General features: G+C 39.6%; 1 protein-coding gene across 2 annotated transcripts in view; it reads left to right on the forward strand.

The window, feature by feature from the left end:
- The first annotated feature begins 8778 nt into the window (after positions 1–8778).
- Positions 8779–20050, forward strand: part of LOC137049223 (zinc finger protein 585A-like) — a 47520-nt gene continuing 36248 nt past the window's right edge. Inside the window, exons 1-2 of one of the 2 annotated variants that reach the window (XR_010899569.1) lie at positions 8780–13353; positions 14432–14665. Coding sequence is in view for 1 of the 2 variants with exons in the window: in XM_067427698.1 (XP_067283799.1) it covers positions 11900–13202 (1303 nt within the window). In the remaining variant the exon portion in view is untranslated. Of the gene's footprint in view, positions 13354–14431; positions 14666–20050 lie in introns of those variants that run through there. The other variant, XM_067427698.1, reaches the window with a different exon arrangement.

Raw genomic sequence — 20050 nt, forward strand, 5'->3', positions numbered from 1 at the left:
CATTTCTGCTAAAGGATTCCCCACCAAGTATTGAGTGCATAACTGAACATAATTATTTGAAGGTTGACTTTTTTGTATTAAAATAACAGTAATTATATATATATATATATATATATATATATATAGGATATTTTTATTTGAAACTAAACTGTTATTTCTTTCGTAAATGAATAAGCCGTTTGAATGAACGGTTGAATCAGTGACTCGCTCAATAAAAGTGAATTGCTGCTGTCTAGTGGCGGTTTTAAATAACAGACTTGGTCGGGATCACTGTGAACGCCCAACAAAACGGCATATCTTTTTGTAATGATTACGAAGTCTTTCCAAATCTGTTTCTTTGTTCTGCACAACGGAAGAATTTTGGAACAAATGTTTGTAACCAAGCAGATCTCGCCCTCCATTGACTAAAATGGTACTATTTTTTTCCTGTACTATGGTAGTCAAAATGTTAGATATCTTTGAAATGTAATGTGCTTCACTAATACAACTTTGCCAAGTACGTGCAAAAAAATATTGGCGTGTGATCATCCTCTAAAATTAGTACATTTCTGGTCCTATGATTGACAAATATAAGATAAAACAAAATTATCCAAAATTTGAAACAATCCAACTGAAAAGAGGACTAAAATACAGCTCAAATATGTTAAAACTATAACATAGTTCACATTAAAACTATTGTATATGGGTGTTTCTGCAACTATGGGCACTTTTAACTATCCCAATTTTTAAAAAATCAACCTTTTTGAATTTACATTTTAACAATCATGGTCTGTAATACATATAACAATGTACACAAAATGTAATGTAGTCGTTAAGATTTTAATCTGGAACATGTTTATTTTTTATGTTTTTTGGGTCATCTTCTTAAAAAGTGTCCTTACCGCAACGTTACAATAACGTTCATTTCATACATTTTCCTTTATTTGTTTCTATAAAAAAATAAACGCTTGTGTCTGTAACAAGGAAGACAAAAATATCAAAACATGAGGAAGATAAATAGTCTTAAAATAAAAAAATCATAGCCTGAGATGGCACAATACATTTTCTTGTAATTTTAAGCTGTCTTCATTTCATTGATATTTTTTAAAACATAGATTTAACTTATTCAAATTTAAATTTTTCAAAGTTGAAAAGGCACCGATTTCGTGGAATGACCCCAATATATAATGAAGAATTAAACTGATGTGTGTTTTATTGTTTGTATGTGAATGTCTACACTCATCTGTGACTTGAGCGTGAGTTAAGGACTTTTATTTTGTAGTGGAGATGTGACGTCATAAGGCTGCGCCGCGCTCCTGCATCTGTTGTGATTCTGCTGAAGAAAGGTTTGTGTTTTAAGCGTTTAAAGTGTTTAAATCAATAAAAACTGTTCGGTCAATGTTATAGTTTCAACAAGAACAGTTAAATGAATGTTTGGTTATTGAACTTTACATTATAATGCGTTTAACATTAATGAACTTTATTTTTCATTCACACATGTGTAACAGAAAAGATGCGTCTCATTTCTCTCTATATATCATGAATCAGTTTATCATAAACATGGAGAGTAAATTATTACATGTAAATACAATATATGCATTAAATTCACTATCATCCACAAATAATAAAACATTTATCAAACACAAAGAATTGGTATCAAAGCAGTATAGTGCCAAATCACGGACACAGTAGCACTCCTAGAGATAATAATAGCAGAAACATTAAACATTATATAATTTACACATGACTGCTTAGTTTGATCAGCTTTTAGCCATTCCTTTAGTGTCTGTTTAAATGTTGAGTAATTTGTACTATCCGTTAATTGAGTTAGTAGAGTATTCCAGTAATGAATGGCTTTAACTGAAAAGACTGATCACCCAAATGTTGTCCATCTAAACTGTTCAACACAGTCTCCTCTAGTAATTGCTCTCGTTGTTCGACATTATTTTCTTTCTGCATTATAAACTGGCATAAAGGGGGCTGTGCAAACACATTTAAAATCTTAAAAAATCAAGTGAGCATTAACTAAATGTTTAGTACTATCAAAACTCAATAGGTTATGTATTTGAACAGTATTGTAATGATGGTAATTATTAGAAATATTTTGAGTGTCTGTTTGTAAAGAGAGTCGATTGATTTTAAAGTTGTTGTGTTTGCTTGTGACCAGATAGTAAAGCATGAGCAAAAATCATCGAGTGTATAAATAGTTTTGCTGCCTCTGTTGTTAAATATGGTCTTATATGCCTAAAGTTAGCCAAATTAAATGTAATAATGTTAAATGTGTAAAGTAACAAGAACAGCAAACAGCAAAAATGTAAAATGCAGTATAAAATGTCTAAATATGAACCTACTATATAAATTGTGTTCTTTTATTAATTTGCAGTATTTAGAGTTTGTTTTTGTCTAATCAGGGGTGCGTTTCCCATCCAACGACATTACTCACTGCTTAACTACCATAGTATGTTGCATCATTGAGGAAATCAATTAGCTAGTCACGACTGTTTTTAGTCCCGAAACCGTATATTTTTTGTCGCATACGTATTGTCAATAAACCACGTTGGTTAATGATGTGACGGATATGGTGGAGTAATAACTGCTTTTAATGAATTATTGTGCGATCGAATTCATGGTAGATTTTTTTTGCTATAAAATATGGACATTATTTTAACATGGCACTAATTCTTATTTTTCTCAGTTATTTTGCTTTCTTTCCGTATTCAAATAGGCTCGTTCTTACGTACTCGAGCACGTCCAAACATGCGCACTTTTCGAAAAAGGAGCTTTAAATCTCTTGACAAACTTAAAAAACGTAAATGACATTTGTATGTATTCAAAATAAAAGATTTAGATTGTTGTAAATGCCAGTTTGCTTATTTTGCTCAAGATAAGGGTTTATTAAATCCACATGTCATGCAAACAAGAAGCTCTGCTTCTAATCACGGGTTAAGAGCTGTCGTCCCAACCACACAAGTTTGCGAAACTCGCCCCTGGTCATTTAAGGCCATTAACTCTCACTCTGACTGACTCTCTTACCAGTGACTGAACTACTGATTTAGTTTGGATGTGTTTTTTATTTCTGTGATTATTCTTATCTCAAAGATGGCGTTTATTAAAGAGGAGAGTGAAGACGTGAAGATTGAAGAAACATTGAGAGTCAAACATGAAGAAACTGAAGAGCAAACAAAGATGGCGTTTATTAAAGAGGAGAGTGAAGACGTGAAGATTGAAGAAACATTGAGAGTCAAACATGAAGAAACTGAAGAGCAAACAGGTTGGTTTCATTTTTCTTTTCTTTTTTTCTTTTCTTTTATTATCGTTTTGTTTGCAAAGGCAATTTCCCATCACATACATAGATTACAACTTCAGTTCAAGTACATAGGTAGGGATGGATTCAGATATTTTAGATGAGTTTGTCCATATTGCCCTTCTGAGATTTTATTTTACTGACCAATACTTATTCCAGTTGAGAACATTAACAAAACAAAACAGAACCGGTATACGCACCACTTCAGGTAATTAAAACATCACCTCATAGACAATTTCAATCCATTCATTCATCAATGGTCGTTGGGTCTATTTTAACCATTTCCTTGTAACAGATTTCTTACTTGCTGCCAATAGTATCGGCAGCAGTTTTTTATCATTAATGTTCCATGTTTCAACCCCTAGATTGCCCAAATACACAGTTACACATTTAAATGGAATGAACGACTCTATCTGGGAACTTAAACTCAAAAAGGGAATAACATTCCATCTCTGTATGTCCGATTTTATCTTAAACCTTAATGGGTCGTAATTGATGTCATATAATCTTGAGAGGGCCCTAGGTAATAAAACACTCAAATATTTTATACATTCAGTATGATAGATAGATAGATAGATAGATAGATAGATAGATAGATAGATAGATAGACATTTATTGTTGACATTAATTTGTTTTCACAAACTATCATACAGTACACGCAAACTGGCGAAACTTATGTACAAACAAACAAGAACAACAAGAACACACAAAAAAAGAAGGTAAAAGTTCAACTTTGTTGCCTGTTAAGAGTTGAAATTGCTGATGGTACAAAGCTCCTTTTGAAACGAGCCCTTCTCCATGTCAGGGTTCTGGCCGGAGGGAAGGAGAGTGAAGTGAGAGTTGAGGGGCTGCTCTGGGTCTGTTATTATGCTTTGGGCAAGGCAGGCTTTGCTCTATCATTGAGTTCTGAGTCAAAATTGCAGTGTCATCAGAATATTTATAGTATGTTGTACTGGGTGAAGGACTAATACAGTCATTAGTGTAGAGTGTGTAGAGAAAGGGAGAGAGGACACAACCTTGAGGAGCTCCAGTGTTAGTTTTTTATGGTGTCCGATGTGGCAGACCCTATCCTTACAGCCTGTGGCCTGTTGCTCAAGAAACTGTGAATCAGATGGATGTATTGAGGTTCAACGTTCAGTTGGTGTATTTTTTTGTAATCATCTGATGACGTTGGATTGAATTAAAAGCTGAGCTTAGGTCCACGAAAAGAACAGCAGCAAAGTTACCAGATAGTTCCAGATGTTGAAGGAGGGAATGAAGGAGACATACGACAGCATCCTCCGTCCCTCGCCTTGCTTTATAAGCAAACTGATGTTTGTCCAACTGTGGATTGACAGTTGACAGGATGGTGCGCAGAATCAGTTTTTCGTAACATTTGCTCACTATTGGTGTGAGAGCAATAGGTCTGTAATGGTTGAGCTCTGATGGGCGTGGCTTCTTTGGTAAAGGAATGATGGTGGAATTTTTCCATAGGGTGGGCCACCGTGCTGTACTATATGACTCATGCATTATGGAATGCCGTCCGGCCCAGTGGCCGTGCCAATTTTACACCTACTCAGCTCCTGTCGAACATCCGCCTCTGTAAAGGGAGGAGTTGTTGGTGGATTTAAAGGGAGAGCGTTCAGTAGCTCATTGCAGACAGCTGAATAGTCAGTGACGTCAAATCTAGAATAGAAGGTATTAAGACTATTTGCAAAAGTTGTGGGATGGGTGATTGTGCTATGATCTTGGTTCACATTCTGTCCTGTCAATATTTTTATTTTCTGGAAGGCTTGTTTTGTTCATTGTGGAAAACTCATGCTCTCTTTTCTCTTTGTATTTAAGTTTTTTCCTTAATAATGTCTATTTTTTAAAGTGAAAGCCAATCCTTGCATTGAAATATTTTGTGTTTTTCAACAAGATTTTTGTTTAATCTGTGGTGTAATTCAAGGCCTGCAGTTGGGAAAAGTTTTGTAGGTTTTTGTTGGTATGCTAGCCTGGATGCCAGCCGAACTTAGCCCCGCCCACAACATTTTTAGGTCGGGCAATTCGGTCTGGCATTGCTCCATAGAGGAGTAATTATCTCCAAACAGAAACTGTTCGGACCAATGAAATCATCAGGGCGGGCTTTAGATGATGACGGACAGATGATAAACAGTAACGTAATCATCACTTCATCAAAGAAGCTTGGATTATATTTACTCGAATCCTAAACGGAGAGCTTGGTTGTATATGCATTCACCTTCATAATTTCTCTCAAAGATGATGATCATGTTGGGTAAGTACTCTGTGTATCAATAAATTCCTTTTTTTTTTACATCACCGGCAAAGATCGTTTATTCCAGCGCGTGTGCAGACAGGGTTGCCAAGTTTTTACAACAAAATCCGCCAACTACTAGCCCTAAACTTCTCGGGGGGTTCTCCGGGGAAAAATGGTGTTTGGGGGGTAAAATGTGTGTTATTTTAGCAAGGTTGCCAGCTAAAATTCGCACTCATGGGTCTATATATCACATAATAGTCGCTTCAACCTTTGGACCTAGAAAACAACCCGCCGAAAAAAACGCGGACTTGGCAACACAGTGTAGTTGAGACCTACCAAGGTCTATCCAATTGATGTCTTTCCTGGTTTGGATGAAACGCGCCTCATAATCACAGCCCAATGGAGCAGTTTCAGACTTCATATTCTGACTAGAATTGAGTATGACAACGTCAGGCTATTGGTATGCAGTTACTCATACAAAACTTTATAAAATCCGTTATAACTGACAGTCTCTGGTCCAAAGTGCCGTTAAAAACGGTCCAGTCTGTGCATGCAAGAGAACCTTGCAGACATGCAATTGCATCCGCCGACCACTGAGGAGCGCTGTGGACTTGTGGCTTGATGCGCTTCAGTTCCTGTCTGTAACCAGGGAAGAAGACCAAAACATTATGGTCCGAAGAGCCCAGAGGAGGATCAGCCCGAACTGTAAACGCATCCAAAACATTCCCGCTACACAGATCCAAGGTATTTCCCTTCCTTGTGGGACAATGCACATACTGATGGAAGGAAGGCAGTACGCTGTCAAGACTGCAGTTGGTTGTTGTAATCGCCCATATAAAACACCGGGGCTCGGGGGTATTTACATAGCATTGGGTTCGCATTCTCCGCTATTAACTCTGCTGCTGCTCGTGTGTCAGCGTCTGGTGGACAGTAAACACAGTATCCCATTTCTAATTATACATGGTCTTAATTAAAGGTCAGTGGGTCATAGTTCAATTTTAATATTTGAGTTTTGTTGTTATTAATTTTATAACCCGAGATGAAAACAAATTCTTCTAGTAATTTCATCATTTTTGGGAGTGTCTGAGTAGGTTGTGTTAAGCCTAGTTCACACTGCCCGATTTTGAGTCTCCGACAGGTTTTGCGAAATCACAGACAAATGCCCGAGATCACAGGCAAATCGGTGCTCGTGCACGCGAGTGACAATCACGCAGTGTGAATGATCAAAGACGCGATCAGAGAGAATCGCAGACGAGTCGCCAACGCCGGTGAGATATTTGCCATGCTAAATATCTGGACCTGTCGGCGATTCAAACTCCTGCTGTGTGAAATGAGTTCTGACTGAAAATCACATCAGCGATGACCGAAAGCCAATGAGAGAGTAAGATACAGGGCAGCAGGAGGTTCAGGGAGGAGTTGTGATCACCCTGTGGTCTGAGTGGATCATATAACCCTAGTATAGTGATGGGGACACTATACTCTCAAAGATCACCGTCCTTTGGATGAGATGTTAAACCGAGGTCCTGATTCTCTATGGTCATTAAAAACCCCTGGATGTACTTCAGAAAAAGAGTAGGGGTGTAATCCTGGTCAAATTTGCCCATTGGCCCCTATCCATCATGGCCTCCTAATCATCCCCCTCTCCTGATTGGCTTCTCTCCTCTCCACTAATCAGCTGGTGTGTGGTGGGTGTTCTGGTACAATATGGCTGCAGTCACATCCAGGTGGTGCTGCACAATGGTGGTGTTTGAGGAGATTCCCCCCTTCTATATGTAAGTGCTTTGAGGACCCAGAAAAAGCACTATATAAATGTAACTTTATTATTTTCATTAAAATGCTTAGACATTTATTTGACTAAAACTTGACTAACCAAAAACTGGACAAGGTTGACTAAACATGATTATAACTAAAAAGTACATTTGATACAGGACTGTTTAGTTCTTTCTGAGCTGCCTCTGCCAAGATGGCTGCCACCACAACACCAGAGCCCTCTGCCAAGATGACCGCTGCCTCGCCAGAGCCCTCTGCTAAGATGGAGTCTTTGGAGTGTACAGCGCTGACCATTGTGCCCACGGCAATGTGGTTTGTTTGGGCAGCATATGCAGTGAGGAAAATAATAGTAATAATACACCCTGCTATTTTGCAAGTTCTACCACTTGGAAATCATGGAGGGGTCTGAAATTGTCATCATAGGTGCATGTCCACTGTGAGAGACATAATCTAAAAAAATCCAGAAATCACAATATATGATTTTTAAACTATTTACTTGTATAATACAGCTGCAAACTATTTGAACACCTGTCTGTCAACTAGAATTCTGACCCTCAAAGACCTGTTAGTCTGCCTTCAAAATTTCCACCTCCACTTCATTTATTATCCTTAATTAGATGCACCTGTTTGAGGTCGTTAGCTGCATAAAGACACCCGTCCACCCCATACAATCAGTAAGAATCCAACTACTAACATGGCCAAGACCAAAGAGCTGTCCAAAGACACTAGAGGCAAAATTGTACACCTCCACAAGGCTGGAAAGGGCTACCGGGAAATTGCCAAGCATGATGAGTACCATCCTAAGAACACCATCCCTACTGTGAAGCATGGTGGTGGTAGCATCATGAAAAATGTTCTGCACATGGGACAGGGCGATTGCACTTTATTAAGGAGAGGATGACAGGGGCCATGTATTGCGAGATTTTGGGGAACAACCTCCTTCCCTCAGTTAGAGCATTGAAGATGGGTCGAGGCTGGGTCTTCCAACATGACAATGACCCAAAGCACACAGCCAGGATCACCAAGGAGTTGCTCTGTAAGTAGAATATCAAGGTTCTGGCGTGGCCTAGCCAGTCTCTAGACCTAAACCCAATAGAGAATTTTTGGAGGGAGCTCAAACTCCGTGTTTCTCAGTGGCAGGCCAGAAACGGATCTAGGGAAGATCTGTGTGGAGGAGTGGGCCAAAATCCCTCTTGCAGTGTGCAATCCTGGTCAAAAACTACAGGAAACATTTGACCTCTGTAATTGCAAACAAAGGCTACTGTACCAAATATTAGCATTGATTTTCTCAGGTGTTCAAATACTTATTTGCAGTTGTATTACACAAATAAATAGTAAAAAAATCCTACATTGTGATTTCTGGAGTTTTTTTTTAGATTATGTCTCTAACAGTGGACATGCACCTACGATGACAATTTCAGACCCCTCCATTAATTCTAAGTGGGAGAACTTGCAAAATAGCAGGCTGCTCAAATACTTATTTTCCTCACTGTACATTGTCTCCAGCCCCTGTCCAGAGTCTGGTGAAGGCTCCAACCCCTGTCCGGAGTCTAGAGAGGACTTTGTCCCCAGTCCAGAATCCAGAGAGGACTGTCTCTTGCCTTGAGTCCAGAGAGGACTCAATCTCCTGTCCCGAGTCCAGAGATGACTCCGTCTCCTTTACCGAGTCCAGAGAAGACTTTGTCCCGAGTCCAGAAAGGACTTTGTCTCCTGTCCCGAGTCTAGAGAGGACTCCGTCTCCTGACCCGAGTCCAGAGAGGGGGGCTATGTCATGATTCACCATTGAGAGTGCCCGTGATTACCACCAGAGGGCCCTCCTGGCATTCAATCAATTACTATATTACACATAATCCTTTGCCTGGACCCATCAGTACTCATTGTTTACACCTGTGTCTCATTTACCCCATTACCTCTGCTTATATCTAGGATGCTCGCCCTGTCATTCACTGCAAGGTTTTGTATGTTGTTGCACTGCATCTCTGAGCGTTTCCCTTGCTCTTGCCTCTGGATTTTTTGATTTCTTGCCTGTTCTTGGATTACCATTTTGTCTGTGTCCCCTGCCTTGTTTGCTTGTTTGGATTGCCTCTAAAAAAAGCTGCATTTGGATCTCCAACCTTTTCAAGTTTTTGATTGGTTCGTAACGGCCGCAAACTGAAAAAGAAATAACACTGCAATCACAAACATTAAAAGAAGAAAAAGTTTCAGTCAGACATTTTTCTAAATCTTTCTTTAGAGAAATGTGTAAACTATATTTAACAGCAAATTGAAACACTACAACAATTATGGACTATTATAATTAAAGGGTCATGAAACCCCAAAACACTTGTTTTAAGATGTAAACAGATATGTATAGGCTGCACATCATTAAAAACACTAAGGTTACTCATTAATGGTATTCATATGTGAAAATAGTTATTTTTGCATTTTTCAGAGCAATTTCTGTCTTCCGGTTTGAAAAGCTTAGTGGGCTGCTGGGCACATGCTGACGTCGACCGCTCCGAGCGATTCTCGATACATATTCTAGACATAAAGCTCATTCAGTCCAATCCCTGCGCTGTAGTATACTTACAAGATAATTTAGTTAATATGCATGAGACAGTCACTTCTGTCAGGCTCGTCTTCCATCATTATTGTAGAGATATGGTGGGGAAGTTTTGGAAGCAGCGTGCGGAAAAGTCACGGAGGAAAGCTAGGCGTTGTGCTGATACGAAATAACGTAAAGGGCGCCGAGCGAGCTGTAACCGGCGTCGTCTGTGGAAGCCTTTGCTACAAAGGCTCGGTAAAGTAAAATTAACTTGAGCAATTGCACGCCGAATCTAATTTATGTCAGGAGTGTAAAATAACCAATCTGTAATCTGTAGGCTAATGAACAAAAGCCACGTCCTCTCTGTTTTATTTGTGGTCACAGCCATTCGCTAAACCGCATGTGTTCGGGCTCTTAGTGAAACAGTGTGCTGCATATTTGGACAGATATAGATTTAGCTGCCGAGTGACCGCGCGGATCGTCACGGCAACCCAGCGCGCGTCGCTCTGTGCTTCAGATGCGTGGTCGAGACTAGCCTCAAACCCCTTCGCTTTTACCCCAATCTAGAATTACAAATCTCTGTCGCATCCATAGACTGTAGACCGCATCGCATGTTGGGTGGTTCACGTTCTCTTATCACGTCAGCGCGTTGTTCATCTTGCCAAACAGCGTGCATATTTGGACAAATATAGTTTTGTCACGTTTGCAAAATATTTCGTCATGCAGAATAACATTTATTTTCATTTCTCACTGAATTATGCTGGTTTGAAGAGCTGAATGATTTGCGATCTCTGCTGCACGCGACTCATAGCTCTCTCATTCGCTGTAGGCTACTCATCCCTCATTTAATCTAAGGTTGGTGGTTCAATCCCCGTTTCCACCTGACCAAGTGTCGAAGTGTCCATGAGCAAGACACCTAACCCCAGCTGCTCCCGACGAGCTGGATGGCACCTTACATGGCTGACATCGCCGTCGGTGTATGAATGGGTTAATGTGAGGCAAAATGTAAAGCGCTTTGGATAAAAGCGCTATATAAATGCAGTCCATTTACCATTTAATCTCTCTGTTATAGCCTAAACTATGCCAACGTGAACCAAGAACATGTCTCAGAACCGCTGTAACTGCTGCTATTGGTATCGCTAATCTTAATGCACCTACTGAGACTCCTCTTTTTATGCAAACCATTCCCTCTTTCCACACAATACCATCCCACCTTTTCACAGCCGACCACTCCCCTTTTAACAAGCCTTTTCAAATCGAAGGTGTGATAAAACACCGCTGCAGCAGGGGGGTTTCATGACCCTTTAACTCTCACTATAAAGCACAAGCCTTCGAAGGAGGTTCCCAAACAAAATAAATAATACTGCTTATACATTAAATAAACAAATATTATTTACAAACATTAATGTAATATTTTTTGGAATGTAGTGAAGTAAAAGTTTTCTAAATAAAAACACTAATAAAGTACTTAAAAATTTACTTGAGAATAAAGTAAAAATACTCCAATACTGTCTGCTTCTGCCTACTTTGTGTTTTTCATGCCAACAATGTTAATAAAATGATCAAATGCATTCACTGGCACTCATAATTTCTCTTATTTTCACAGTGAAAAAAATTGGCTAGTGGAGATCATGATTGGCTGGTAACTTTAGGAAGTTATCAGCCACATTGGCCAGTGATCAAAAAAGTTAATTTAGAGCCCTGGTCCCTTGAGAAACTCTCAAACTGCGATTGGTCAATGAGACGCTACCAGGAACGCCCAATAGGCGTTCTTGTTTCATGACGGGAACGCCCAAACCACAGCTGGACCCTTCTAAGTTCATTACTCACATTCCAAGCCACTTCAGTAACACATGTGGAAGTGTCCTGAACACAGAATCCAAACATGATGACAAAAAAAGAGTTTGGAAAAGAAGTTATGAGATTAAATGTAACCCCTTTTTTCTGTAACTTAGTGGGTATAGGATCCGGCAAACATGTTTTTGGTTTTGAAATCAAGACATTAAAATGTTTTAATGTCTTGATTTCTGTTGTTTTGTGCCATTAAACTGGGGCTAACTTGTTTTTGTCTCTTTTAGATCTGATGACACTGAAAGTGGAGAGTCAAGAACTAAATGAAATGGAAGAGAAAGATATGTATGGGCAACATCATGATTTCATAACTGGAGAAAAATCTTTCAGTTGCTCACAGACTGAAAAAATTTCCGCACAAAAAATCACTGTTGGAAAACAACACCTTAAAGTCCACAGGAAAATTCACACTGGAGAGAAGCCGTTCACCTGTCCACAGTGTGGAAAGACTTTCACTCATAAAGGGCATCTTAAAGCCCACATAAAAATCCATACTGGAGAGAAGCCTTACACCTGCCAACAGTGTGGAAAAAGTTTTGCTAATAAAGGGCGTCTTAAACTCCACATAAGAATCCATACCGGAGAGAAGCCATTCATCTGCCAACAGTGTGGAAAAAGTTTTGCTAATAAAGGGCGTCTTAAACTCCACATAAGAATCCATACCGGAGAGAAGCCATTCACCTGCCAGCAGTGTGGAAAGAGTTACACTCGAAAAGACCATCTTGAAGGACACACAAGAGTTCACACTGGAGAGAAGCCTTACACCTGCCCACAGTGTGAAAAGAGTTTCACTCATAAAGGAACCTTTGAGATACACATGAGAATTCACACTGGAGAGAAGCGTTACACCTGCCAACAGTGTGGAAAGAGTTTCACTCAAAAAGGAACCTTTGAGCAACACATGAGAATTCACACTGGAGAGAAGCGTTACACCTGTCCACAGTGTGAAAAGAGTTTCACTAATAAAGGGCATCTTAAAGCCCACATAAGAATCCACACCGGAGAGAAGCCTTACACCTGCCAAGAGTGTGGAAAAAGTTTCACTCTAATAGGGCAACTTAAAACCCACGTGAGTATTCACACTAGAGAGAAGCCATACACCTCCCAACAGTGTGGCAAGAGTCTCACTCGAAAGGAACATCTTGAAGCCCACATGAGAGTTCACACTGGAGAGAAGCCATTTACCTGCCAACAGTGTGGGAAGAATTTCACTCTAAAAGGGAGTCTTAAAGTCCACATGAGAGTTCACACTGGAGAGAAGCCTTTCACCTGCCAACAGTGTGGCAAGAGTTTCACTCGAAAAGAACATCTTGAAGCCCACATGAGAATTCACACTGGAGAGAAGCCATACAGCTGCCAACAGTGTGGGAAGAGTTTCACTGAAAAGGGGCATCTTAAAACCCACATGAGAGTTCACACTGGAGAGAAGCCTTACACCTGCCAACAGTGTGGGAAGAGTTTCACTCTAAAAGGGAGTCTTAAAGCCCACATGAAAGTTCACACTGGAGAGAAGCCTTACACCTGCCAACAGTGTGGCAAGAGTTTCACTCGAAAAAAATATCTTGAAGACCACAAAAGGGTTCACACTGGAGAGAACATATGATTTAAGCTTTGAGGGACATATGATAATTCATAATTAAGAGAAGCTTTAAACCTGCCAACAGTGTGGAAAGAGCTTCACAATAGGTAAGGGCAATTACCACGCTCACAACATACTGGTGCATTTTTTTCCCCTCTTTAAGAATTTGTCTTCCCGCAATAATAACCAAAGCCTAGAAGATGATTTTATCTTTAGCCCATTCGCATCTCACATGCAGAGTGAAAACAACTATGATGAAAGGCGTAGGTGAAGTTGAGAAGGACTTTATCGCTAAAAGAGGAGCTACCACTACAATCTGAAACTGGTACACACAGATGCACTATATTTTAGGGGTGTAACGATGCACTTCTTTCACGATTCAATATGTATCTCTATATTAAACTCAAGATACGATATGTAACTCGAAAATAAAGATTTTTTTTAAACGTTTTTATTATTATTATTATATTATTATTTGTGTACGGTATTATGATCAGGACCCACGAAAATTCCCCCATTGTATTATCATACATTATATTCAACATTATGATTCAGTTGTTGTATGATTCCTCTCCCGCTATTAATGCAGTATGCAAGAATGAACCATCCAAATTGCCTTGAATAATAATGCTATTAAAACTAAATGTGATCTGGTGATTTAAATTATGTTTGCGCTTTCACTAAGGAGTGCCACTTTAAATGTGTTTGCGCTTTGACTTGGAGGAGTGCCGTTTCGGCAGCGCTTGCACTTCAGACGATCAGTGCAATCCGTCACAGATAGGGGTGTTGATTCCAGGTTTTTTGGAGTCGACTCCCATCACTACTCACAGTTCTAATTGCAAGAAAGCTCGTCAAAATGACAAACCACTCTCAAACTGTAAATGTCTAGCTCTTCAAAGAATTTTATTTCTGCATTTACTCCCTATCAGGTTGTTTTTGCGCGTCATGCAATCATTTGAATGTCTGTGTTTACTACAGTATGTGCGTCGTGTTAAATATATTCATCATAAGCTATTGTGTCTCTTCAGAAGACTTCAGAAGATTTGGTCACCAACTTTCTGCAGAGTCAATAGCTCTAGACCTATTAGAGGATATTATACTCGCGATTATCTGTGTGTATATTTTAGACAACAATAAAACAAAATATGTTTAAATTCAGGTTTTCAATCCCTTCCATGGCTACAGGTGTATAAATGAAGAGTCACAGAGTGGGATCAGCGCATGAGGGTCACAGTGCGCAGAAGTCACCAACTTTCTGCAGAGTCAATACCTCCAGACCTATAAGAGGACCGGAGGACACAGTCCAGTAATTCTGCAAATCGAACAGCATTCTTGATAGCATCACTCAGCTCACTCTGGATATTCGCGATTATCTGTGTATATTTTAGACATCAATAAAACAAAATATGTTTTAAAACACTTCTCTGCCTCTTCGTTTTCATTTTAAGAATCTTAAACATTTATAGCCACACAAATGTGGTCCAGGCAAAGCATATCTTGATTATTTTCATTGGATGTAAATTTAAAACAAAATTAAATTTAAAACTCAACCTGTTAATATGTGGTTCAGGCAATATGTAAATATGTACTCTGATTATCTTAACTGCAATAAAATGAAAGATCACCCGTTAGGTCTACACAAGACAAATAATACAGTATATCAAGTTTAACCACTACAGAGCCATCAGATCCAGCGGCAAACGTCAGAAGGACAAGGAAAGGCTGTTTTCAGTGAAATACATGAGTGCTGAGCGCCCAATGATCAACTGGATCTCACAACTCCAAAAAACTTCAGATTAAGTGTTCAAACAGGTGCTATCTTTATCAATAAAGCACAGATTTGAGCTTTAAAAAACTACTTTTTCACCTGAAAAACTCATTAAACTATATTTGGTTAGTGTGAGATGCGTTCTGGGATACCTGGCTGTTTTAAGTTCACACAAGTTAGGCTTAAGTTGTTCCTGAGCTGGTTTGATCTGTTTTAAGCTGGTCCTGAGCTGGTTTAATTTGTTCCTGAGCTGGTTTAAGCTGGTCCTCAGCTAGTCCTTAGCTGGTTTTAGCCAGTCCTGAGATGGTTTAATTTGTTCCTGAGCTGGTTTGAGCTGGTCCTGAGCTGGAAATAGTTTCTTAGGACTAGCACTTGACCATAAAGACATTCTGTAGTTTTGTCAAAGCAAAGCTCAACTCAAAAGGTAAGTGCATCATTGAACTACAACAGGTTCAACCCGGCTCTGTGGTGGAGTTAAGTAGGTGGTAATAGGTGCGCTTTGGAAAGGGAAAAGTCTAATGACAAAAAGGGCAGGTCCAAGGCACTCAGTCAGATGTAAAGGTTAAGGAAATAATTAAAAAGCCTTTACTAGGTTACTTGTGATACTTGCTTTGTTTTCCTCTCCAGGTAGCTTACGATAAAAGGGAGTTTTTTTGTTGTTGTTTTTCCCCCCCCCATTATTTTCGGTGTGTTGTATGACGCGAGGGAGCTTCCACCTCTCTGAATTACGGTTTTGCAAACATCGTCTTGCTCTGGCGGTGTTTGGCTAGCCACAATGCTGCTCAGTACTATCTTGCTGCAAACTGTGGAATGGATTTCCTGAGCGGGACCGTGTCAAATAACTTTGTGTCTCATTGAGTTGCGCCTCCGTTCAGGAAATCCATTCCATAGTTTGCAGGCATCTAGCAGACAAGCAGCGGTCTGAGTATTTCACAATCTGCTCAGTTACTGGGATTTACACGCAAAACCATTTCTAGGGTTTACAAAGAATGGTGTGAAAAGGGAAAAACATCCAGTATGCGGTAGTCCTGTGGACAAAAATGCCTTGTTGATGCTCGAGGTCAGAGGAGAATGGGCCGACTGATTCAAGCTGATAGAAGAGCAACTTTGACTGAAATAACCACTTGTTACAACCGAGGTATGCAGCAAAGCATTTGCGAAGCCACAACACGCACAACTTTGAGGTAGATGGGATACAACAGCAGAAGACCCCACTTGGTACCACTCATCTCCACTACAAATAGGAAAAAGAGGTTACAATATGCGCAAGTCACCAAAATTGGACAGTTGAAGACTGGAAAAATGTTGCCTGGTCTGATGAGTCTCGATTTCTGTTGAGACATTCAGATGGTAGAGTCAGAATTTGGTGTAAACAGAATGAGAACATGGATCCATCATGCCTTGTTACCACTGTGCAGGCTGGTGGTGGGGGTGTAATGGTGTGGGGGATTTTTTCTTGGCACACTTTAGGCCCCTTAGTGCCAACTGGGCATTGTTTAAATGCCACAACCTACCTGAGTATTGTTTCTGACCATATCCATCCCTTTATGACCACCATGTACCCATCCTCTGATGTCTACTTCCAGCAGGATAATGCACCATGTCACAAAGCTCAAATCACTTCAAATTGGTTTCTTGAACATGACTATGAGTTCATTGTACTAAAATGGCCCCCACAGTCACCAGATCTCAACCCAATAGAGCATCTTTGGGATTAGTCGAGTCCCAAAATAGATAAAATAGCCCTGGATAAAATGCAGTAGGCATTTTTGAGGAAAAGTACTTCAACTGTTGTTTCTATATGATTTTTAGGTGCTGAATCCATTTCTGCCGTATAACAAGTTGTAAACATTACTGTTTTGGCACAAACAATAAAAACAAAATGGCTGCCAAAAACAAAACAAAACGTTTTAATGCATTTATTGCAGTTAAAACATTAATCAATAGAACTAAACTCTGCATTCTCAGAATATTTAAATATGCAAACAATGAGAAAACAACATTAACTTGAAAGGGACAGTTTTTAATGTTTAAATGGCTGCTGGAACTCTGAAATTTCAACAATATCAAGTAACAATACTGTGATAACAGATATTCCAAAAGTTATTTGTTCATACAAGTATCATTGGACTTTCTGCATTTGCAAGATGCAGTGCATGGATTAGTTCATGCATCATAATGCTTTTGAGTTTGACTGGGCGTCCTGCCTCATATGCAGCAATGAGGCACTGTCTGTCTGCCTTGACAGTTTTTGCCTTCCCAGTGATTGGGTCTGACTGTTGAACTTCAAACAAGGAAGCAAAAGTGAAATACTTGTTCTTTTTCAGTTTATCCCTGAAAGTGACTCTTCTCCCCCCAGATGGCAACATCCTGTCCTCTACAAATGTATCCAGTTGACTTTGCCCTTTCTGTGTAGCTGTCAACTAGCCTGGGAAAACCCAGACAACTTCCGACAAATTTTGATTTGCTCTGGAAGTAGTCTGGCAAAGAGCCCATTCAAGGCCATTTATAATCTGTGGAAATCGCAGACCAATCAGAAACGTTGCTTTTCATGATGACGACAGCACAGCGATGGTGAAGCAGATTTTGTACATTACAAAGATGGATGCCACCGTGGAACGTCACTCGTTCGAATCAGCTATCGGGTCTGTTTTAAGCGATTTAAACTTTTCCTTTTCGTTAAAACCGATACAAATGCCTTTCAATGGGCGCTGATATGATCAGAGCTTGATGTTTTCTGTTCGACCGTCAATCCGAGATGTTTCAGTTGGTCTGAGATGCTATTAGGTTTTCCAAATTTTGCAAAAAAGTTGATGTAGTGGTGGTGGAAACCAGCATTTGTCATATTTTTTTACAACAATGGCAAAAGTCATCAGAAGCCACCGCTACATCTTCCTCGAAATCACAAACAGAGAATTACCATCTCAGATGTTTCTCTGTTGCTCTGGATTCGTCATCGTCCGTTGGAAATGATTTATCTATGAAGCTTTCCCAGACCATAACTCAGTTACTACTGAGAATGGTCTGGTTTTAACCAGGCTAGCTGTCAACAGCTCATCTTCAATATCCTGGGTGGCAAAGTCGTTGTTTGCAATGTTTGCAATGTTTTGCAGTGTCTGGGGCAGGTTAGCTGAAAAGAGACCAAATCTCTGCAATACTGCAAGCAAAGCATCTTCATCTATTGTGTCCCGTTTCATTCTGCCTTTTGTGGTTTCATTGTGGATGTAGTCATCCTCTGTATCCAGACAAAAGTCAAAGACAACTTTTGTGCCTTGGGCAAGATGGGATCGGAAGTTGAAAGACTTTGTCTTTGTGATACAAACAATTCCTCCTCCCTTATTTCCAATACAGCCTAGCCACCCCTGACTATGATTGGGATCCACTTAGTTGAAGTGATGTAAAGAGCGCTTCACTACAAAGTTTCCAGCCTCAAACTCCTTCTTCACAGGCTGTGGAAGTATTGATCAGGTAGATGGTCCCCTATTGAGCATAGTTGATGTGGTGATACCACATAAAATAGCGCAACATTTGCTGGACTATCGAAACCATCTTCATGTAGCTTCACCAAAACATTAGCTTGGGTTGTTGTTGGCTTTAATGTAGGCTTCTGTGACTGCTTGAAATTCTTCAGAAGCAAGCAGCAAGCAGTGGCACAAGATCTTCTACAGGGCTGTTCTTTGTCTTATCCAGTAGGTAGTTAAAGGGTTAGTTCACCCAAAAATGAAATGTCTGTCATTAACTCCTCTCCCTAATGTCGTTCCACACCCGTAAGACCTCCGTTCATCTTCACACACAGTTTAAGATATTTTATATTTAGTCTGAGAGCGTATTCAAGTGTATGCACACTATACTGTCCATGTCCAGAAAGCTAATGAAAACATCATCACAGTAGTCCATATGTGACATCAGTGGGTTGATTAGAATCTCTTGAAGCATCCAAAATACATTTTAGTCCAAAAATAACAAAAACTACAACTTTATTCAGCATTGTCTTCTCTTCCACATTTGTGTTCAATCCTCAAAGATTAAAACGGTTGTGAATCAGTGAATCAATCGATGATTCGGATCGCGTGTCAAACTGCCAAATTGCTGAAATCATGTGACATTGGCGATGCGAATGCACTATTAACCCCTGCATAATGCATACCAAAAACCCAGTTGTTGTTTTTTAATGCAGTTGTCAATTGAGATTTTGTGTTATTTTGCTTCCTTAACTTGTATTCCTTCAGATCAGTGCAAAGAAAATACACAACAATACAAAGCACAATTGTTCATTTCACTACACTTTTTCTATTCGAGTCTGTGGATTTCAATTCCGATATAAAAGTTTAGATTATGCAAATTAGCACATTTAAATAGATAATGCCTCATTACATTTCAGAAAACTTGTAATACAAAAAATGTTTGTCTCCATGTAAGTAAAAAAAACTGGAAAAGTTTTATGGTGATCTAAAACTTAAAAATGTTACCCCATCCACCTGTAGTGTTTCAGCTGTGATTAATGGACCTATTGTCTCGATAACAATTACAAGAAAACGGGACCCTTATTTAAATGTTATACGGTGGATCCTTATTCAGGAGACATTGAACTTTCTAAAAATGTGGTATAACAACTTTTCCTCAAAAATGCCTACAGGGTTACACAATCTTGAAGATTCGGACCTGACTAATGTGGTGGAACGAGAGTTGTAGCCATGGATCTCCTTGTAAAGATCAGAGACAAGTGTCAAGTTCCTGATGAAAACAAGCATTTGTTTGCTCTGCCAGGTGCTCTGACTCATTACCGTGGTGCAGACTGCATCCGCCAGTTTGCACAAGCCAATGGAGCAAAGCATTCAGATGCCCTTTGCTCAACGAAGCTACGTAAGCAAGTGGCTACATTGTCCAAAGTTTTAAATCTAAAAGAAAAAAAGATGGATCAACGGGCCAACTTCCTTGGCCATGACATCCGAGTACATCGGGAGTTCTACCGCCTCCCTGAGAGCACTCTACAGCTTGCAAAAATCAGTAAACTGCTTCTTGCCATGGAAAAAGGC

The sequence above is a fragment of the Pseudorasbora parva genome, chromosome 20, assembly GCF_024679245.1.
Source record: "Pseudorasbora parva isolate DD20220531a chromosome 20, ASM2467924v1, whole genome shotgun sequence".
NCBI lineage: Eukaryota > Metazoa > Chordata > Actinopteri > Cypriniformes > Gobionidae > Pseudorasbora > Pseudorasbora parva.